Consider the following 24,217-nt stretch of genomic DNA (forward strand, 5'->3'; position numbering starts at 1 on the left):
TTGGTGAGTATAATCACGGTGGTGTTGCTGCCTATTGATTGCAGTCTGTTCATCAGAAGTCAAGAACACAATTGAAAAGGGAGGTGTTAATTTCCAAGTCCAGGATAACATTAAGCTTTTTACTTCAATTACAGGAGTTACATACTCTTATTGAATAATGCAAACATATACAGATCTTAAACTGATCTTTTTCTCCCCCTTATCCCTCAAAAATGCATTATTGCTGAGCAGAAAGGTGCAAACTACTATTTTATCAATTTGTCATCAGTATTTCCTTTTGAAAGAGAATCTTAAATGAAACAAATATCAAACTTTGATATCAGTGTGACATGATTTATTTCAACTTCAACTCTTGAGAGAATGACAAAGTTCTGATCTTTCCTATTTTCTGCAGTAAAGAAATGTAACTTATCAATGGTATAAAATGAGATACTTGTAGGGAAAGGATTGTAACTTCTGCTTTCATGATAGTTAAAATGGTGGTGAGAAGATGAGAGATAAAAAGAATCTGGACTACCATGCTTAGTTTCATATTCAAAACAGTGCACTGTAGATCACTTTTCCTTTAAGGAAGGTACTACTTGAGTATTAATTGCATGTTGCAAACTAGTTCAGGCAGGCTGGAACTTGAGCCACAGTGTGTCCTGAATTTGTATTGTTATAAAATCTAGGATATGGTTGTAAGAAGATTCAAAATTGATCATATTATATCATGGCAACAGTAGTGGTAGTAGCATCATGGACAAATGTAATTTCTATAAATTACAATAAGAAAAATACATCTTAAAATAGTTCAAAAAGAGCAAAATGGTGAGGTAGTATCCATGGTTTCATAGACCATTCAGCAATCAGGTGGAGGGGAAGAAACTGTTTTTAAAATGTGGAGTGGTTCTGTTTCCTGTACCTCATCCCTGATGGTAATGAGAAGACGGCATTTCCTAGATGGTGAGGGTCTGTAATTATGGATGCAGCTTTCTTGAGGCATCACCTTTTGAAGATGTCCTTGATGGTGGGGTGGCTAGTGCACATGGAGGAGCTGGCTGAGTTTATAAACCTCTGCAGCCTTTTCTGATTCTGTGCCTTGGAACCTCCACACCAAATGGTGATGCAACCAGTCAGAATGCTCTCCATGGTGCATCTGTAGAAACTTGTAAGCGTGTTTGGTTAGATACCAATTCTTCTCAAGCTGCTCATGAAATATAGCCACTGGTGTGGCTTCTTGTAATTACATTAATATGTTGGGCCCTGTTTAGATTTTCAGAGATTTTGACACCAAAGACGTTTAAGTAGTTCACCCTTTCCACTGCTGGCCACTCAATGAGAACTACTGTGTTCTACCAATTTTCCCCTTCCTGGAGTTCACAATCATTCTTTCATCTTGCGTTGAGTGCAAGGTTGTTGTGACGCCGCTCAACCTGTATGCCTCCTCATCACTATCTGAGATTCTATCAACAGCAGTTGTGTCATTGGCATATTTATGGATGGTGTTTTTATCTGTGTATAGCCAGATAATCATGAACTTAAAGAGTAGAGTAATGAGCTAAGCATACATCCTTGAAGTACGCTTGTGTTGATTGGCAGCAAGGGGATGTTATTTCCGATCCACACTGACTGGTTTCCTGATGAGTAGGTCAAGGATCCAGTTTTAGAGGGAGGTAGAGAGACCCAGATTTTGAAGCTTATTGATTAATATTGAGGGGATAATGTTGAACGCTGAGCAGTAATCAATAAACAGCAGCCTAATATAGGTATTGCTATTGTCGAGGTGGTCCAACACTGAGTGAAATGACATCCACTATAGACCTGTTGTGTTAGTAAATTTATTGCACTGGGTCCAGGTCCTTGCTTAGTAGCCAGTAGTTAATTGTAGACTGACTAATCTCTCAAGCATTTAATCACAGCTGATGTGAATGCTACTCAGCGATTGTCGTTAAGCCAGCTCACTCTGCTCTTGGGTGCTGGTATGATTGATGCCCTTCAAGTAAGTGAGAGGTTGAGATGTCCTTGAATACTCCAGATGGTTGGGGCAGGTTTTCCTTGCCCATCCAGGTACACAGTTGGGGCCTGACATCTTGCAAGGGTTCACTCGCTTGAAAGATTTCTGTCAGTCTCTGAGGACAAGTGAGGGTGGGGGAGATTATCAGTTGGAATCTTGAATCAGCATGCTTAAGGTATCAGGGTTTATTGCAATAAGCATATCATTAGTAACACAAACTTTTCTCTTTCAGCCCAGTGTTTTAATTGTAAGCTACAAGGAATCTGCAAAGGCAGCTTCACAGTTTGGATCATATGAAAAGACGGAATGGAAGTCCGATAGCAGCATGATTGCTGTTGCGGTAAGATATGAGATTCATACTGTTGTTTTCAGTGTTATTCACTGTGCATTGAATCTTAGTTAAGAGCTGTTAAAAGTTCTACCATTTGTGCTACTCGTATGATCGTAGTGTTGGTGTTACTGTTTAACTGTTTTAGCAATTACAGATATTCTGATTTTCTTTTCCATGGCTACAACCTTTTAAATACAATTTTTTATCAAATTTCTGTGAATGAAATAAAACAACAGGAACTTGTAATGTGGCCCACTTTCAAAGTAAAAAGTTAGAGAAAACCATAAACCTGAATTGTTTTGCTCCAATAGTTTGTGCAAAGCTACAGTGGTGCTAGAAAGTTTGTGAACACTAGAATTTTCTCTTTTTATACAGAAGTATGACCTAAAATATGATCAGATCTTCATGTAAGTCCTAAAACTAAATAGAGAGCCCAATTAAATAACACAAAAACATATTTGTTCATTTATTGAAAAAATGATTGAATATTACATGTTTGTTGGAAAAAGTATCAGAACCTTTATTTTCAGTAATTAGTGTGTCTCCTTCGTGCAGCAGTAACTTCAACCAAACATTTGTGGTAACTGTTGATCAGTCCTGCACATCGGCTTGGGGGAATTTTAGGCCATTTCTCCTTGCAAAACTGTTTCATCTCTGGGATGTTGGTGGGCTTCTTTGCATGAAGTACTTGCTTCAGGTCCTTCCACAACATTTCTACAGGATTAAGGTCAAGTCTTTGACTTGGCCATTCCAAAACACACATTTTCCTCTTTTTAACCATTCAGTTGTTGATTTACTGTTGTCTTTCGGAACATTGTCTTGTTGCATTGATCGACTTCTGTTAAGCTTCAGGTGACAGACTGCTACCCTGACAGTCTCCTATAAAATGTTGTGATACAATTTTGAATTCATTGTTCTCTCAACAATTGCAAGCTCTCAAAGTCCTGAAGCAGCAAAGCAACTCTAAAACATGATGCTCCTTCCATTGTGCTTCACAGTTATGGTGAGGTTTTGGTGTTACTGTGCAGTGCCCTTTTATGTCCACACATAACAATGTGCATTTCTGCCAAAATATTCACCTTCTGTCTCATCTGTCCACAGAACATTGTCCCAGAAGAGTTGTAGAACATCCAGGTGGTCTTTTGCAAACTTGAGGCATGCAGCAATTTTTTTTTTGGAGAGCAGTGGTTTCCTCCATGGTGTCTTTCCATGAACACCATTCTTGCTCAGTATTTTTATTATAGTGGACACATGAACAGACATTTCTAGACATTTCTGCAGGTCTTTTGCTGTTACCCTTGGGTTCTTTTTCACCTCCTTCAGCATTGCACATAGTGTTCTTGGTGTGATCTTGGCAGGAAGCCCATTCTTAGGGAGAGTAGCAATAGTACTGAGTATCCTCCATTTGTTGACAATTTCTCTTACTGTGGACTGATGAACACTCAGGTCCATAAAATGCTTTTGTAGCCTTTTCCAACTTCATCTCTACAATTCTTGTAAGGTCCTCTAAAAGTTGTTTTGATCAAGGCATAGTGCACATAGAGATCTTGCTTGAGAGGAGCAGGCTCTGTTAGTAACCTGACTTTGTTTAAATTTTTTATATGGCTGGGCACTTTTCCAAACCACACCTCCAATCTCATCTGACACCTGACTCCGATTAGCTTTTGTAGGAGGCATTACTCCAAGGTTCACATACTTTCCCTAACAAATACATGTAATATTGGATCATTTCTCTCAATAAATAAATGGGCAAGTGTAATGTTTTGTGTTATTTATTTAATTGGGTTCTCTTTATCTAGTTTTAGGCCTTTTATGAAGATCTGATCACATTTTAGGTCATATTTATGCAGAAATGGAGAAAATTCTACAAGGTTCATAAACTTCCTAGCACCACTAAGCAGAGACTTATCCAAAAATGCTATTGGCTGTAACAGCTACAGGAGGTGGTTCAACTAAGTACTGAGCAAATGGGGATGAATACTTCTGAATTGCTGACATTTCAGGTTTTTAAAAAATTATTAATGTTTTTCCATTTTACTTGTTTTTTGTACTCTACTGTGGGGAGGGGATGGAGCATGTGATTCACAAATAAAAATTCAGTTAAATTTATCAAAATTCCTAGTTGTAACATGCCTGAACGAAAGGGTTCAGGCTGAATACTTTTTACAAGGTACTGTAAGTGACTATAAAACTGGACAGAAAACCTCTGTTTTACCTGGTAGTGCCAAATCGTGTGGTTTTCTATTTCTTTACAATCAAGTTTTAAAAGATTTCCTTCAAAATAAAAGATTAAATGAGATGGGACCAGAGCTGATCACTAGGCTAGGTAATGTTACTAGCAATTCCGTGATAGCATTTTTCCTTGAGGAAAACTTCAGCTTCTTGTAGCTTAACTAAAATTGGAAGCTTGCCATTTTGTAAACAGAGTTCAAAAGTGTTAATTTGCCTCCTGAGCAGCATGATCACAAGATTATTTGTCCCTATTTTGTGTCCTCTACTCAAAATTTTAAGTTTAAGGGAGTGTTATGCTCTGCCATTTTAAGCAGGTTCTGTACACAAGGATCAGTTTATGTTCATGAAGTGGCCAACATTCTGTTAAGAGTATTGGTTGCATTTCCTTTTGAGAGTTGTCTTTTTGATGCTGTTCACTGTCAAGTATTCCCTAAGCATATTACCTGAACTTCAGACAGTTGACTATTTTAATGACTTCCTCTGCCTCCGTGGTCTCTTCAGTATAAAACGGAAGTTTACAGTTTGTTAGTTATCCCACCAAAGGCAATGAGTGCAATATTTAATGATTTTATTTTATTTGAAGTAAAACTTAAAACTTTGGGTTTTGAAAGTTATAAATGGAGCACTAAAATAAACACGTTCGGTCAACTGGAACATTCTGCACTTAATCAAGTTGCACATCCTGAGTTTTAAGATAACAGTAGTCCTCAGTATTGTTTCAAAATGTTCTTGTAGCTAAGCCATTATTCAGTGGTTTTAACCAGAGTAATGTATTTTTATTGTTTTCATTTCAGCTATTTTCAATAATGTAGACATGAAGAATTATGAATGTAGATTTGTATGTTGATTACAAGTTGGTTACAATACTTGCCTTTAATATTCAGTCAGTGCAATTCCATTTTTAGTCCAAAAATTTATTTTACAGTGAGTAAGCCACACTGAAGCCAGTAGATATAAAGTCTTTACTCTTCATGACAAGTTTGAAGGAATCGCTTCAAAATCAAGAGTACATCAAGTTCTTTATATTCTTAAGAACAAAGTTTACAGTGGGTAATTCAATACAATTTCAATGGCTGCTTCAATAATTCCAAGAAATGGTTTAAATGAATTACATACAGTTGGCATTTCTTATCCGCGGGTTCCACATGTGCGGATTCAACCAACCGTGGATCGGGAAAACCCGGAAGTTCTCTCTCAATCACTTGTTGTTTGAGCAAGTACAGACTTTTTTCTTGTCATTATTCCCTAAGCAATACAGTATAACAACTATTTATATAGAATTTACGTTGTATTAGGTATTATAAGTAAGCTAGAGATGATTTAAAGTATACTGGAGGATGTGTATAGGTTACCGCGGATCAAGAATCGAAAAAAAAACGGAAGTTTATATGGTTAAGTTCTCTAAGTTCGGAACAGGTACACCCAGTATTATTTAGTGTCAGTTAGTCAAACGTTTGTGTTAGTATATAGTATATATTTACCTTTCTATGTGTGGTGGCTCGCCAATGCGGCAAGTGAACAGGCTTCAGCAGTCATGGGCGAATCCGCAGCCAGCGGCAACCAAGAGGGCTCTGAGTGCAGGGCAGACCTTGGCCTGGAAGCTGACGTCACTTCCGCCCCACAAAGAGTGGGGGATGCTGGGAGCGGGCACTTAAGCGTGCGTGGATTTAAACAGGAAACAGTTCAACCAGACCCTGCTCAACTGAGTGTGTTGCTTTCACTCGTTGCGTATCAACGTGACCACATTGGTGACCCCGATGGTTCAACGGCATTTGGACCCAGCACAAACGATTTGGCTCTGCAGAATGCAGATTCCCTTGAACTGCCAACCTTCTGGACCACTCAACCCCTGGTCTGGTTCGAGCAAGCAGAGGCCCAGTTCCAGATCAGGCAAATTGTCTCAGACGCCGCCAGGTATTACTACGTGGTGGGCGCCCTTGACCAGGAGACAGCGGGCCGCGTTATTGACTTTCTGCATCAGCCCCCGGCAACATACAGGTACGAGGCACTCAAGACCCTGTTAATCCGCACATTTGGCCTGTCCCGCTGCAAACGGGCCGTGCGGTTACTGCATATGGATGGCCTGGGCAACCACACGCCATCAACCCTGATGAGCGACATGCTAGCACTGGCAGACAGCCATAAGCCTTGCCTCCTTTTTGAACAGATCTTGGAGCAAATGCCAGAAGACATCCGCCTCCTGCTGGCAGATGAAGACTTCAGAGACCCACGCAGGGTGGCTGCCCGCGCGGGTGTGCTTTGGTGTGCAAAACAAAATGGCAGAACCACCATCGAAATTAGTGCTGCGGCATGGCCGAAAGCCCAGCCCTCCCACACCCCAGCAGCGGAGCACGTAACACCCACACCAAGGGATGGCACCACTTCTGGGTCTTGGTGTTTTTATCATCAAAAGTGGGGTTCCGGGGCCTGCGGCTGCCGACTGCCATGCTCGTTCCAGGGAAATGCCAGGACCAGCTGTCGCTGATGGCTACAGCGGCTGGTCACCGTGATAGCCTCCCCTATGTTTGGGACAAGCACGCCGGTTGTAGATTCCTGGTGGACACGGGGGCGGAAATCAGTGTCTTACCCCCCTCGAGCCACGATACCCGAACTAGAAGAACAGGACCGGAACTTACAGCAGCCAACAGCAGCACCATCTGCACCTACAGCACAAGAACCATCCCCTTGCAATTCGGTTCCAGCCGCTTTACATGGACATTACGTTGGCCGCAGTATCACAGCCATTGCTGGGTGCGGACTTCATCTGTGTGCACTGCCTGCTCGTGGATTTGAAGGGGCGATGATTGGTCGATGCAAAAACATTCCAGACTTTCTCCCTCGGTGAGGCCAGGTTACAGGCCCAGCACCTGGACTCAGTCACGTATTCCGACAACGAGTTCGCCAGAGTGTTACTGGAGTTCCCATCTATCATCACGCCGTAGTTTTTCGCCAACAGCCCCCAAGCACGACATAATGTACCACATCCCCACGCGGGGACCTCCCCTTCATGCCCGGGCCCACAGGCTACCGCCCAACAAGCTCCGCCTCGCAAAAGAGGAATTCAAGAAAATGGAGAAGATGGAGATTGTGCAGTGTTCTGACAACCTGTGGGCCTCCCCACTCCATATGGTGCCCAAGTCCGCGGGAAGATGGAGACCGCCACCACATCCGATCGTTATCCGGTACCACACATCCAGGACTTTACGGCCAACCTGCACGGGGCGCGCATCTTTTCAAAGATTGACCTGGTCCAAGGGTATCATCAGATCCCAGTCCACCCGGATGATGTACCCAAGACGGCCCTCATTACCCCCTTTGGCCTGTTCGAGTTCCTTAGGATGCAGTTTGGGCTCAAAAACGCGGCGCAGACATTCCAGTGCCTGATGGACGCAGTAGGGCGAGATCTGGACTTTCTGTTCATCTACCTGGATGACATACTTATCGCCAGCCGCTCCTGCCAGGAACATCTAGCACATTTACACCTCTGCCACCACCTAAGTGATTACAGCCTGGCTATCAACCCCGCCAAATGCCAGTTCAGCCTACCCGCCATCAACTTCTTGGGACACCGGATTGACTGCCATGGAGCTGTGCCCCTGCCGGCAAAAGTTAAAGCCATCGGCCGATTTGCCAGACCCAGCACTGTTAAAGGCCTGCAGGAATTTGTTGGGATGGTTAACTTTTACCACCATTTCCTGCCCTCAGTGGCCCGGATCATGTGGCCCCTTTTTGGCTTGATGTCCGGCAAGGTCAAAGAGGTCACCTGGACAGAGGAGGCGACGGCAGCTTTCGAACAAGCCAAGAACATGCTAGCAAACGCCACGCTCCTGGTCCACCCCCAGGTCAAAGTCCCCACTGCCCTCACTGTGGATGCCTCCGACACGGCAGTTGGTGGCGAGCTCGAGCAGCTCATCGAAGGCCAGTGGAAGCCACTCGCTTTTTTCAGCCGGCACCTACGACTCCTGGAACTTAAGTACAGCGCCTTCGACAGGGAGCTGCTGGCCCTGTACCTTGCCATCCGGCACTTCAAGTATTTCCTAGAAGGGAGGGAGTTCACGGTCTTCACAGACCACAAGCCCCTCACCTTTGCGTTTGCCAGTGTCTGACCCATGGTCGGGCCGCCAACAACGCCACCTGTCGAACATCTTGGAGTTTACCACCACGATCAAGCACATCTCTGGGAAGAACAATGTGGTAGCCGACGAGCTGTCGCGCACCTCCGTCCAATCAGTGCACTCTCTGTCTCCGGGGGTGGATTATACAGCGTTAGCTAAGGCGCAACGACTGGACAGCGAGATGCCGGTGTACCGAACCGCAGTCTCAGGACTCTGCCTCGAAGACGTATCCATTGGGCCTGAAGGTAATGAGCTCCTTTGCGATGTGTCCACCTGGCAACCTTGGCCCATTGTCCCGACAGCTCGGAGGCACCGCGTTTTTGACGCTTTGCACTGTTTAGCCCACCCTTCCATCCGGGCGACCATCCAGCTGATTGCCGACAGGTTTGTGTGGCACGGCCTATGCAAGCAGGTCGGGAACTGGGCCAGGACATGCACACATTGTTAAACCTCCAAATTCCAGAGGCACGTGAGGGCCCCAGTGCAACCCTTCCAGCTGACACATAGAAGGTTTGAACATGTCCAGCGACCATACGAAGGACTCTACAAGGTAGTGTGCCGTAATGGGACGACCTGTGTTCTCGACATTGACAGCTGTGAAGAGACTTTTACCATTGACCGTCTCAAATGGGCGCATCTAGACCTTGAACGCCCGGTTGCGGTGGCACCCCCATGACGACGAGGCCGGCCACCTAAAAGAACTGACAGTGTGCAGGCTGTGGACTCTGCAGCACCTAGCGCCGGGGGTGGGGGGGGGGGTCATGTGGTGGCTCGTTTGTGTTAGTATATAGTATATATTTACCTTTCTATGTGTGGTGGCTCGCCAACACGGCAAGCGAACCGGCTCCAGCAGTCCAGCAGTCACGAGGGAGTCCGCAGCCAGCGGTAACCAAGAGGGCTCTGAGTGCGGGGCAGACCTCAGCCTGGAAGCCGACGTCACTTCCGCCCCGCAAAGAGCGGGGGATGCTGGGAGCAGGGACTTAAAGCGCGCGCGGATTTAAACAGTAAACAGTTCAACCAGATCCTGCTCGATTCAGTGTGTTGCTTTCACTCATTGCGTATCAGCGCGACCACATATGCATATAAAACACTTAAGAAACGTATGTATTTCAATAATTAAACAACTGTTGATTAGTAATAATTGTAATTTTCATCGGGGCAGGGCCTTCACATGCTCCATTATTCTCACCTTATCCTTTAAAATTGTCCCGATCATTGACCAACTGTAGCCTAACGCTTTTCCAATGACCGATGGCATTTCACCTCTTTCTGATCGCTTTATTATTTCCGCTTTATTTTCAATCATGATCGTTCTATACAGAACAGGAACACTGTGGGCGATGGGTCACGAGCTCCGCAGGGTCCTAAAGTCCCTGCACTGAGACAGGTTAAATAAGGGACTTGAGCATCCGCATTTTTTTTGGTATCCACGGGGGGTCTTGGAACCAATCTCCTGCAGATAAGGAAGGCCAACTGTATTTACAATGGGAGAGCACTGTGACTGACAAGATAACTGAATATTCAAATATCATTGGACAAGGAAATTCAGATGGATTGTCTAAAGCTGAGAATAGAAAACCCAGATGGCCAAATTTAATGTTGAAGTCTGACTCTAGATACACAAGTATCCCAATTAATGGTAGAGTAAATATGCATATGATCATGTTTGATGTGCTAAGTGGCAAAATTTAACTGTCTGGAACCGTAGGCCAAATAATATTATTCCATTGTTCTGCATTTAGCTGATACATAAGAGAATGTTTCAGGGTCAGACCATTGGCAAAACATATCTCGAGTTCAAATTAAATTTATTATCAAAGTACATATTTTTCTCCATATACTGCCCTGAGATTCATTTTCTTGCAGGCATTCACACTAGAATAAAGAAATACAATAGAATCAATGAGAAACCACAAAGACTGACAAACAACTAATGTGCAAAAGAAGGCAAACTGTACAAATACAAAGAAAAACAAAATAAAACTTAAGTAAATAAATAATACTAAGAACTAGAGGTGGAGAGTCCTTGAAAATGAGGCTATAGGCTGTGTCAATTCAGCATTAAGGTAAGTGAAGTTATCCACACTGGTTCAGGAACCTGATTGAATAGTAACAACTGTTCTCGAACCTGGTGGTGTGGGACCTACGGTTCCTGTGCCTCCTTTCTTATGGCAGAAGCAAGAAGAGAGCATGAACTGAATGGTGAGAGTCCTTGATGGATGCTACTTTCTTGTTGCAACAATCCTTGCAGATGTGCTCAATTGTGTGGAAGGCTTTTTCTGTGATGGACTGGACTGTATCAACCACTTTTAGGCTTTAACGTTTTTGGGCATTGGTATTTCCATACCAGCCTATAATGCAACCTGTCAAGATACTGTCTACTGTGCATCTATGAAACTTTTCAAACGTTTTACATGACATGCTGAATCTGCTTAATCTGCTAAGAAAATAAAGGCACTGCCATGCCTACTTTGAAATAACATTTACTCGGTAACCCCAGGACAGATCCCCTGATATGATGCCGCGGATCTGCAGAGAACTAGCCTACTGTGGATTCTGTACATAATTCTTTATAAATTTATCCAGTAACTTCCAAATTGATAACTCTTTGTAGTTTGCATTTGAATTTTAATAATTTTAATATAAAGGACTGCTCATTGTATTAATGCCTTTTACCTACATAATTTCTGAAGGATAACAATCTCTAACATTCATTCCCATCTCCTGAAGTTGTAGATTTCTTTCAGAGTGTGGTGGTAGCAGAATTCAGTATTTCTCTTAATGCTGTAGTTTGTGTTAGAGAAAGTATTCTGTTGCACCCACTTCTGACTTTATGCCATCTTAACATTGTGAGTAATCTCAACTTCAAAGTTCACGTGCTAACTTGCTCCCTGTGGGAGCTATCATTTACTGGTATGCCTGGTTGATGGTTCAGTAAATTCAATAACCATAGCCATTTCCATGCATCTCTATCAAAGTTCACAATTAGGAGCAATGTATATTCCTTGGTGAACTATTTAGCCACATTGCTAGATCATTTTATAGTTAGTGCCTGTAAGGTACACTATTGTATTAAATATTAAGGTTAGTTGGTTGTTAAAATATTTACACTATTGGAAGCTTAGTGTTTCGCAGTATTTTCCATGTCATGCATTGCTTACCTTGGTATTTTTCCAGCTATTTATCAAACATTTTTTGTACAAATATAGTTAGCAAAAATTAAACTAAGGTTTGTAAATGTGAGCCATTGTAATTTGGACTTTTTATTGGCACCACAGAAGAGATCATTAAGAAATCTACCAAAGCATGACATTAGTGATTGCAAGTGGGAGTGGGTAGGAAGAGATGGGGTGATGAAGGAGATTATAGGAATACTGGTAGTGCAAAGATCCTATCTGTTTAAATATTGTAATGATTTAAACTCTCACTATAAAGGCCATTTTATCAGATAACAGATATATATATAAAGAAAATTCCCTGGTTGTCAAAATTAAGCAACATGGATGTTTTTGTACTGTGTATTATAATATTTTTGTATAGGCTTATAAACCAGCTCTGCAGTGGAATATAATTGAACTATACAAATGACAGTCTCAGACTTCTCATTGTTAGCTGACCAAAACCAAACTACTGTATAATAAAAATCACAACGTGCCTTCCACCATCAACAGATGCTGAAGTTACTGATGTGAGCGACAATTAAGTTAAGATTTCAGCAGGCACTTTTTGTCAATATTTAAAACTTTACTGACATTTGAGTGTTTTCTGTCAGAATAATCTATTTTCTCAGCGATATAAGCATTTTCACCTCAATGGCTATTAAGTAGTCCTTGGTAGCTCCTCTGTAGAAAACACTAGGTAAAATTATTTTTAAAAAATACAAAAACCATCTGAGACATTATTATTCTGGAAGTATTTATTAATGTAGACAGAGCAAAAATTCCATTAATTGGGAGATTTAAATATACATAGTGTAAAGCTATAAATTTTAAGCTGTAGTTTTAAACTTCAGATGTTAGTAAATCCAGTAAGAATTTTTGAAGAACATTATATAGGTAATGGTTATACCATGGAACTCTTCAAAAGTAACATCTGATAGTGTGTGCAACAGAGCTCCAGGGAAAACTATAGTTAGTGGACACCAGAGAGATAACACATAGTTATCTCTCACCCCATCCTCACGCCACTCGGGATAGGGTTCCCCTTGTCCTCACCTACCACCCCACCAGCCTCTGGGTCCAGCATATAATTCTCTGTAACTTCCACCTCCTCCAACGGGATCCCACCACCAAGCACATCTTTCCCACCCCCCCTTCTGCTTTCCGCAGGGATCGCTCCCTACGCGACTCCCATGTCCATTCGTTCCCCCCCCATCCTTTCCCACCGATCTCTCTCCCGACACTTATCCTTGTAAGCAGAACAAGTGCTACACCTGCCCTTACACGTCCTCCCTCACCACTGTTCAGGGCCCCAGACAGTCCTTCCAGGTGAGGCGACACTTCACCTGTGAGTCGGCTGTGAGACGATATACTGCGTCTGGTGCTCCCGGTGTGGCCTTCTATATATTGGTGAGACCCAACGCAGACTGGAAGACCGTTTCGCTGAACACCTATGCTCTGTCCACCAGAGAAAGCAGGATCTCCCAGTGGCCACACATTTTAATTCCATGTCCCATTCCCATTCTGATATGTCTATCCATGGCCACCTCTACTGTCAAGATGAAGCCACACTCAGGTTGGAGGAAAACACCTTATAATTCGTCTGGGTAGCGTCCAACCTGATGGCACGAACATTGATTTCTCTAATTTCCATTAATGCCCCTCCTCCCCTTCTTACCCCATCCCTTATTTATTTATTATTCTCCCCCCCTTTCCCTCTTTTTCTCTCTGCCCCTCACAATCACTCCTTGCCTGCTCTCCGTCTCCCTCTGGTGCTCCCCTCCCCCTTTCTTTCTCCCTAGGCCTCCCGTCCCATGATCCTTCCCCTTCTCCAGCTGTGATTCCCTTTTGCCAATCAATGTTCAAGCTCTTGGCTTCATCCCTCCCCCTTCTGTCTTTTCCTATCATTTCGGATCAATCCCTCTCCCTCCCACTTTCAAATCTCTCACTATCTTTCAGTTAGTCCTGACAAAGGGTCTCAGCCCGAAACATCGACTGTGCTTCTTCCTATAGATGCTACCTGGCCTGCTGTGTTCCACCAGCATTTTGTGTGTGTTGCTGACACATGGTTGTTGCTGTTTGTGCAAGAAGGAAGATGTTATGGTTGTTGGAAGCTGTTCAGTGCAAGGACAGCTCTGCAAGACTTCCTCGCATTGTCTCCTTGACCCCAGCATCCACTGCTTCATCAGTGCAGATCTTTCCATATGGTTAGAAAGAGATTGTTGAATAATGATTGTCCAGTCATCAATTTCACATTTTGCAATCTCCATCAAAAAAAATTAAGCCACCAGCTAGTGGCATGTAATGGCATTGTCATCAGCCTAAACAAGAAGTTAGTCATGGTTTACCAGAAGCTAAAAAACTGTGGCTGTAGGAATAGTTCGGAGGATTACTTTGCATTAATGACTTTTTCAATAACACCAGTGAGCTTCCATTGTCTACAAGAAGCAAGTTCAGTGCACTGGAAAACTTTCCACTTGCCTTGAAGAGTGTTCCCAAAGTCAATTGAGCTTGATGGGCAGCTTACTTGATTAGCTCTCCATCCATCATTCTAAATATTCATTTGTTCCTTAGTTGCAATATACAAAGTCTATTAATAGCACCTCTCAAACCTGCGGTGTATTACTAACTGGGGCTCATCACCTTTTGCAAGACAATAGGAGATTGCTATTAAATGTTGACCTTTTCAGCAAGCTTGTTCTATATAAACAATTCTGTAAACTCAATTTTTCAAACTTCCCTGTGCACTACCCTTACTATGCCCTGCCAGACTGTGACAGCCTGCTGTTATACCTGCAGATTTTCTTCAAAGCCAATGCAGGGTATTTTTGATAATCTCTTTTTGGATCAGTATGATTACAGATTTAATATGAATGGGTTAGATATGTATGGAAGCTTGAGGCCAGCTATGCCACAGGCTGTCATTTTAGCTCAATTTGTCCAATATTTTTAGACCCTTTTTTTCCCCAAGGCTCCCATTTTCCTAAATTCTCATTGTGGAAACACTTGACTCATTTGAGGATGAATTTTGTTTGCTTTCAAACTATCCACCTAGATTTGGACCATAATTAAACAAGATTTAGTAACATGTCACCTTTGTTAGCTTTTGTTTGTATGCTGACTATAAAATCAATGTGGGTATTTTAGGGCAAGTACAATAACCATAACTTAAACTTGGGTGTTTTCTGAACCCAGTTTTAGACAGATATTTTTACATTGATGCACTGTTTAGTTGGAGTGCTTCAAGTATTTTAAGGATTTTAAGTATAACTAATGTAACTTTAAATCAAGTACTAATAGTACATTAGTGCAGAATAATTTTTGACTTGAGACAGGAGTTCCTTTTCTGCACCATTTGTTTCGTGTCAAACTGTTTTGATACTCTGATTTTCATGGTCTTTAATGCCCTTGGACATCACTGAAATTTTGCATCTTTGTTGTTTTACCATGTAAGAATTTTATAGAATTTTAAGTCTGAATAGCTCAGATGAAGACATGATAACTTAGCTTTGCTTTTGCTCAATACAAAAGAGGAAAAAAATGTAAGTTGACCCAAGTGGGAAAGTAATATATTCCTGTCAGTTACAATTTGATATGCTGCTTAGAAAAACCTGGATGAAATACGAATTGCGAGTTTTAAATTGCTGCAAACATTGATTTACGTTTTGTTAAATAAATGTTTACTTGGGCATCCCACAATTGTATTCTTCTGCCTTGGCTGATTTCAGACAAACTTGTGTGTTTGATTACCAGTGTTTATAATCTGTTGACTCGCTGTTCCGTATGATGGTCCTCAGCTGGTTCCTAGGGTGATAGGCTAGTACAAAACAAAAACAAGCCCTTTGGCCCACCATGTACAATTATCAGCTACTAATCAATACATAACCCATTTTCCAGCATGTGGCCCAGAACAATCGAAGAAGGAACTTCAACAAAAATACTGGAAATACTCAACAGATCAAATAGCACCATTGGGAAGAGCCATGGTCATTTTTTCTGGTAAAAAACCCTTTCAGAGTAATTCAAGTACATGTGTGATTACCTCAAATGTTGAGTCTCTGCTTGATCACCGCCATTGGGCAGTGCTTTCTAGTTTGCAGCCACAGGGCAAAAAAAATCCTCAACCTCAACACCCTACTCCTTACCTTAAATCTAAGCCTTCTGGTTTTAGACACTCCTTCTATTTAGAAACTTTTATTCCATCTACCCCATCTTAGCTACTGTACTACAATAATGCCTCCTTCAGGTTACCCAGTGTAGCTGAATCATTTTTTTTAATATAACGTACCAGAGCTTTAGTGCTCCAATGTTGAAAGCAAGTATTCTGTAAGCAGTCCTGCCCATTTTATTTACCTGTGTTGCTATATTGGGGGATACTTGGACATGTACACTAGGGTTCCTCTGATCCTCTCTACTCCTTAGGCACTGCCATTCACCGCGTATGCCCTGGCACTTTGTCCTGCTAGAGTGCATCACCTTCTGCTTGTTTAAATTACATCTGTAATTGCTTTAGTCCGTGAGCCAAGACACCAAATTTGGGCCACCAGTACCATCTGGAGGGAATAATTCTTATAGTGATTTTTGGCAAGGTATACACCCCTAGTGCTAGAAAATTTGTGATAGCATTGCAGCAGTGGTAGTTTTCTGTGTGTTGCACCTCCATGCTGTAAGAACCATGATCCCATGGTGCTTTGCCTATAATAAGATGAATTATGCCAGGTACCTGTCCCCTTACTTTGCTCAGGTGATGTACCTCCCAGAGAGGAATCCTTTCGTGTATGAGGCCTTCAAGACAGGCCAATTCTTAGTGCAGCTGTCAAGTAACAACCCCTTTGGGCAGATCCTTGTGGACCAGGCTGTTGAAGCTACAGTGAACAAAGACACACAGTCTCCTTGGAGGCACATCACGGTTCAGCCTGAATGCTGGAACTATCAAGCATTACTACATAACAGCTGAGCACCGCAGTGCATTCCTGGGACGGTTAAGGGAGATGGTGCAAGCCAGCAAATCAGAGCTTTGTCCTGTGGAGCTACAGCGACCAAGAATCCAGAAAGATGAGGAAGCAGTTCCAGCAGTGGTTAGCCTCCTACCTGAATGGATCAACCCATTTGCAGAGAAGCGGGACCTCACTAGCATCTCTACGGCAAAGGCAGCCCCCAAGGCCATTGCCTCCGACCTGATGAAGGCATATGAGATTGGTGAGCAATGCTATGCAACCTTCAAGGATGAGAGACTAGAGGAAGACCCGCCAGCAAAGAAATTCCATGACCCATTGAAAACCAACAAGCTGAAAACATTCAGTAATATGTGTAAGAAGAGAGAGGTGAAATCAAGTGGGAGGGCAATCATCTTGAAAGCAGACAGGTCTTTGAACGCATCATAGTGATGGCACAAGGGTGCAGTCTACGTGTAGAGGATATCCTTTCTCATCCCCTCGGACCATTGCCCTGGTCCCTGTCCACACCAGAAGGATTGCTGAGAAAGACAAATAAAGCTACTTTAGCCACAACTTTGCAGAAAAATGTAGCAGTAGAAGAGCAACTCCCAGGAAATTCTGCTACAATGGTTGATGGAATGAACTTGATCCAGAGAGTGAAAGGTAATCAAGTTACTTTCAGAGATGTTGCCACAACAATTCTGGGTATGGCTCTGAGGGAAGGTAGAGTAGCAGAATAGATGTTGTGTTCGACGCATACAAGGAGAACTCTATCAAGAATAGTGAAAGATCTCTACAGGGTGAAGAGACTGGTCATGAGTTGTAAGGTATAACAGGCACACAGGTGGTGAGGCAGTGGAGGAGCTTCCTGACCAAAGTCAGTAACAAAAATAGTCTCGTTAGCTTCATAGTCCATGAATGGAGGAAGGCAGAGTACAGAGCAAAGCCACAGGAGAAGATTCTGTATGCAACTGTGAATGACAAATGCTACAGAATCACATCTCAAGACAGTGAAGAGGTGTCAGCTAAACAGATGTCTTTATCATGTCTTTAGCATTTTGTGACAAGATTGAGGCCCCATTGTTCCAGAAGTATGGCACGAGAACCCGTACAAGCTTGTAGACATCAGGAAGGTTGCTGCCACTGTTGGCATAGAGGCTTGTAAGGCTCTCATCCGGTTACATGCATATACAGGATGTGAACCTGTAAGCGCTTTTGCAGGCAAAGGGAAGACAAGTGCCCTAAAACTTCTGACCAGCAACAGGGAAACTCAGGACACATTTTTAGAGTTGGATCAGGGATGGGACCTCTCCCCAGAACTGATAGACAAACTGGAGGCATTTACATGTCTCCTGTATGCCTCAAAAGCATCGACCACCAAGGTCAATGAGCTCAGGTATCACATTTCTGTGCCAAAAAAGGTGAAATCGAAAGTCATCAACTCCCACCATGCAAGGACTGCTTAACAAAATATGCACAGCAAGCCAACTACCAGGCTGGTATATAGAGAAGATGTTTAGAGAAGGACCCACAAGTGCCAAGCCCTGTTGGCAGAGGATGGAAGATGGAGAGAGAAGAGGAAGCTGAACAGTTGGTTGTGCACTGGATGGAAGGCCAGCCAGTACCTGATGCTGTCTTGGATCTACTGGCCCTGGCCTGTAACTGTCCAAAAAAGGTTCACTCCCAATATGTATGTGTGTTGCAAATGGCTGCAGGTGTACTGACATGAGTAGACTGGCAGACTGAGAACCAGGCATCCACCTCAGAGTGTGGAAAGGTTAGATGAAGATGTGGAAGAGTTGGAAAATTATTATGATGATTATTATTAGGTTATGGAAGTATGGAAAACAAAGTATGGAAAGCAGTCTTTGATTAAATATATTCATTTTACAACCAAATTACCTTAGGTTATGGAAGTGTGGAACCCCACATTTGAATTATTGTACTGTAATTCTGTATGCTATGACAAAAGCTTAAGATTGTTTTGATTTGATACAATATGGAAAATATCACATTGATAAAACTCCAGAAATCTCTTCAAATTAGGTTTTTTACCTTTGGGGGGTGTGGGGGTAATATTTTCTACTGTACTGATGTTAATATGGAACATATACAAAAAGTGATTACTTATTTGAATTCCTGAATAAATTCTCTACAAATCCTTGTGTTTATGTGTCCTTGTGTTTATGTATTTATTTTATTGACTTTTCTAAAATAAACAACAGACAAATATTTTTCTAAAGTGAAATGATTCACTCAACTGAAATTGGGCACCGTACTGCAGGTGCCACCAATGACATACCGTAGATTCCGGATTTTAAGCCGCTACTTTTTTCCCACATTTTGAACAGCTTTGAACTTTGCAGCCAATAATCCGAAGCGGCTAATGCATGATTTTTTTCATGCCGCCTCGTAAACATTTTGCCTCGTAACAGTAGACCAATAAAATTGATGAGTAGTTCACAGAGGTCCAATGAAATTGTACGATAAATCAAGCGCACTTTCACAATTAAATTATTGTAAATCAGTCATTTGTACTCACCCTCATCAACATGGAAAACACTCGAAGCATTGTGCTGCCTACTTAGTTTAAACTATATTTGTTTTCTGTACTACATCGCGGGATGCTATGACGTCACACCCGGTTTCGCGGTGTCTTGTGGGAAAATGCCGGTTTGCGATGAAACGGGACGGAGGGAGGGAGCGCATTACGCGAGTGGCTTTGGATCTGAGCGAACTCTGCTTTTAAGTTAAAGGTATCAATAACTTTTCCTGGTAGGCTGCAATATATATATTTTTTTTACCAGTCGTTAGGAGATATTGGAATGTTGTTCAGTAAAGAAGTATACGCAACGTATATTTAAAAGTAGCCGCGTACGGGCACGGTTCGAAAAAAAGCATTTGCAATATGTATTTGTTTTTGTTACCATATGGATTTAATTAAAAGTTAAAAAAATCCTCACGTGTAATATCTTTCTGTGTAAATATCTCATATTACAACGTGGGACACCTGCGGCCGAAAATCCGGTGCGGCCTAAAATCCGATGCGGCCTTTACAATTAAAAAAATGATTTTATTTCTAAAATTAGAGCCAGCGGCTTTTAATCAGGTGCGCTCTGTAGTCCGGAATCTACGGTAGTTCTCAATGTAGAATTTTATAACAATATTTGATGAAAAGTGCTTGAACTCAGCTGTCATTGTGACAAATTTCAATGTTGAGAGATCACTGATGACAAAATACCAGTAGGTTGAATATATATGTTGTACTTTATATTGGCCACTTTTCAGAAATGCTTATTTTAGGGTAGTGTTATAAAATTCATGAGAGCGCACACAAAGCTACCACTGGTACAATGCTATCACATAATTTCTAACTCTGGAGATGTATACCTTGCAAAAAAATCATAATGAGCATTATTCCCCTCAGTTAGTACAGACCAACCCTACGGGCTCACGGACTACTTGGTCTACCTTACCCACTATACCAACCCATCTCAGCCCGAAACATCAACAGTGCTTCTTCCTATTGATGCTGCCTGGCCTGCTGCATTCCACCAGCATTTTGTGTGTGTTGCTTGAATATCATCCTTTAGCCTGAGCACACCTGCTATCAAGAACATGAATGTGTTTCATCTGTGAACTTAACATTCATACCTCCTACTTTCATATCCAAATCATTAGTTTTTATAATGAGTATTAGGAGTTCCAGCAACGATCCTGTTCTTGCACCACTGGTCACTGATTTTTAATCACAAAAACAACCCTCCAACATCACCCCCTTTCTTTTGTGATACTACAGAAGGCTGTAATATTTACGGGGACTACATCAGCAGCATTATGCTATACCTCTTTTTTTTTAATTGACTTGGTGTTAGCAAAGTCATGCTCACATCTTTTAATCCCTAAGTTTTAAGTATAAATTAACCTTGTCAAACAGAATTTTCCCTGTAATATTCCTATTACTGAAGTTAGACTCGCTGGTCTGTAATTGCCTGGCTTACCCCTTGAATCCTCCTTGGACAAAGGTACTTATTTTTGGAGTACTGCAGTTTTTGAAGTAAGAATGGGAGTAGGCCATCGGGCTCTTTGAGCCTGCTTCACCATTCAGTAAGATCTTGGCTAGTCTGGATGTGGTTCAGCTTCCTTACCTGCCTTTTTCCCCTAACCCTTAATTCTTCCACTATGCAAAAGTTGCTCCCTATGCAACTCCCTTGTCCATTCGTCCCTCCCCACTAATCTCCCTCCTGGCACTTATCCTTGCAAGTAGAACAAGGGCTACATCTGCCCTTACACCTCCTCCCTCACTACCATTCAGGGCCCTAAGCAGTCCTTCCAGTCGAGGTGATAATCACCAGGACCAGAAGGACTACATCCCAGGGTTCTGAAGGAGGTAGGTGAAGAAATGTTAGAGGCATTGATAATGATCTTTCAAGAATCACTTGTTTCTGGAGGACTGGAAAATTGCAAATGTCATGAGGACGCGTGTGTGTGTCCGTCCGTCTGTGTTGTCTCCACTGACTATGATCAGATGTGAACATAGAACATAGAAATTTACAGCACATTACGGGCCCTTCAGCCCACAATGTTGTGCCGACCATGTAACCTACTCTAGATACTGCTTAGAATTCCCATAGTGCATAGCCCTCATTTTTCGAAGCTCCATGTACCTATCTAAGAGGCTCTTAAAAGATCTTATTGTATCCACTTCCACCACTGCTGCTGGCAGTGCATTTCACAAATCCACCACTCTCTGTGTGGAAAAACTTACCCCTGACATCCCTTCGGTACTTATTTCCAAGCACCTTAAAACTATGACCCCTCGTGTTAGTCATTTCAGCCCTGGGGAAAAGGCCTTTGGCTATCCACACGAAAAATGCGCCTCATCAACTTGTACACCTCTGTCAGGTCACCTCTCATCCTCTTTCTCTGAGGAGAAAAGGTCAAGTATACTCAGCCTATTCTCATATGGTATGCCCTCTAATCCAGGCCACATCCTTGTAAATCTCCTCTGCATTCTATAGTATTCACATCCTTCCTGTAGTGAAGTGAGCAGAACTGAACACAGTACTCCAAGAGGTATCTGACCAAGGTCTTGTATAGCTGTAACATTACCCCATGGCTCTTGATCTCAATCTCATGGTTGATGAATGCCAACACACCATAAGCTTTCTTAAGAAAATTGTCAACCTGCGCAACAGGTTTGAGTGTTCTATCGACACAAACACCAAGGTCTCTCAGATCCTCCACACTGTCAAGAGTCTTGCTATTTATATTATATTCTGTCTTCAAATTGGGCCTACCAAAATGGACCACTTCACATTTATCTGGGAGGAAGTCCATCTGCCATTTCTCAGCTTAGTTCTGCATCTTGTCAATGTAACCTCTGTCAACCCTCCAGACTATCCACAACACCTCCAACTTCTGTGTCATCAGCAAACTTACCAACCCACCCTTCTTCCTCTTCCAGATCATTTATAAAAATCACAAAGAGGAGGGGTCCCAGAACAGATCCCTGTGGAACACCATACAGAACACGGACCATCTACAACCACCCTCTGCCTTCTGTGGGCAAGCCAGTTCTGGATCCACAAAGCAAGGTCTCCTTGGATCCCATGCCTCTTATTTTCTAGGAGCCTTGTGTGGGAACCTTATCAAGTGCCTTACTGAAATCCACATGCACTACATCCACTGCTCTACCTTAATCAATGTATTCTGTTACATCCTCAAAGAATTCAATCAGGCTCGCAAGGCATGATCTGCCCTTGACAAAGCCAAGGGCTTGACTGTCCCTAATCAGATTATATCTCTCCAAATGCTCATAAATCCTGCGTCTCAGAATCTTCAACAACTTGCCCACCACTGAAGTCAGACTCACTAGTCTATAATTTCCTGGATCATCTCTACTCCCTTTCTTGAACAAGGGAACAACATTTGTAATCCTCTGGTACTTCTCCCATCTCTATTGATGACGCAAAGATCACCGCCAGAGGCTCAGCAATCTCCTCCCTCACTTCCCACAGTAGCCTGGGGTATATCTCATCTAGTCCTGGTGTCTTATCTAACTTAATGCTTTTCATAACCTCTAGCACATCCTCTTTCTTAATGTCTATATGCTCAAGTGTTTCAGTCTGCTGTAAGTCATCCCCACAATTGCCAAGGTCTGTTCCTCTGGTGAATACTAAAGCAAAGTATTCATTAAGTACCTCTGCTACCGCCACCGTCTCCATGCACACGTTTCCACTATCACACCTAATTAATTGGTCCTATTCTCAGATGGCTCATCCTCTTGCACTTCACATACTTGTAGAATGCCTTGGAGTTTTCCTTAATCCTGCTCACCAAGGCCTCCTCATGGCCCCTTCTGCCTCTAATTCCATTCTTACACTCCTTCCTAGCAACCTTGTAATTTTCTAGAGCTCTAACTACCAATTTCTTGAACCTTTCATAAGCTTTTCTTCTTAACTAGATTTTCCACATACTTTGTACACTATTGTTCTTTAACCCTACCATGCTTTCTCCACCTCACTGGAACATACCAATGCAAAACTCTATGCAAATGTTCCCTGAATATTTACCACATTTCTGCCATGCATTCCCCTGAGAATATCTGCTCCCAAGTTCCTGTCTGGTAGTATCATGTTTCCCCCATCCCAATTAAATGTTTTCCCAAATTGACTACTCCTATCCCTCTGCAGCACTATGGTGAAGGAAATAGAGTTATGGTCCCTAACTCCAAAATGCTCTCCCACTGAGAGACCTGACACCTGACCAGGTTCATTTCCCAATACCAGATCAAGTACGGCCACTCCTCTAGTTGGCTTATCTACATATTGTGTCAGGAAACCTTCCTGAACACACCTAACAAACTTCATTCCATCTAAACACCTTGCGCTAAGGAGATGCCAATCAGTATTTGGAAAGTTTAAAATCTCACATCACAGCAACCCTATTATTGCACTGTTCCAGAATCTGCCTCCCTATCTGCTCCTCAATATCCTTGTTACTATTGGGCAGCCTGTTGTGGGGGGAGGGGGAACACCCAGTAGAGTTATTGTCCCCTTTCCTGTTTCTGACTTCCACCCACACTGACACAGTAGACCATCCCTCAGTGAATTCCTCCTTTTCTGCAGCTGTGGCACTATCCCTAATTAGCAATGCCACGCCTCCACCTCTTTTGCCTCCTTCTGTTCTTTTTGAAACATCTAAAGCCTGGTACACTCAGCAGTCATTCCTGCCCTTGAGACATCCAAGTCTCTGTAATGGCCACCACGTTATATTTCTATGTTTTGATCCATGCTGCAAGTTCATCTGCCTTGTTTATGATACTCCTTGCATTAAAATAGACACATCTCAAACCATCAGTCTAAATGCATCTTTGCTCTAACATCTGCTTATCCTTCCTCGCAAACTCCCTACAAGCTGTCACTACTTGTGCTCCAACCTCCCCA

The 24,217-nt window shown here is 42.5% G+C and overlaps 1 protein-coding gene across 2 annotated transcripts in view; it reads left to right on the forward strand.

Moving 5' to 3' along the window:
* The window catches only part of ric1 (RIC1 homolog, RAB6A GEF complex partner 1), a 131,200-nt gene that overhangs the window by 14,954 nt on the left and 92,029 nt on the right, over positions 1 to 24,217 (forward strand). For both annotated transcript variants that reach the window (XM_073048365.1, XM_073048366.1), the window contains exon 2: positions 2,229 to 2,336. In XM_073048365.1, coding sequence (XP_072904466.1) covers positions 2,229 to 2,336 — 108 coding nt within the window. The remainder of the gene's footprint in view (positions 1 to 2,228; positions 2,337 to 24,217) is intronic.

This window comes from Hemitrygon akajei, chromosome 6 (assembly GCF_048418815.1).
Source record: "Hemitrygon akajei chromosome 6, sHemAka1.3, whole genome shotgun sequence".
In the NCBI taxonomy this organism is placed as follows: Eukaryota; Metazoa; Chordata; class Chondrichthyes; order Myliobatiformes; family Dasyatidae; genus Hemitrygon; species Hemitrygon akajei.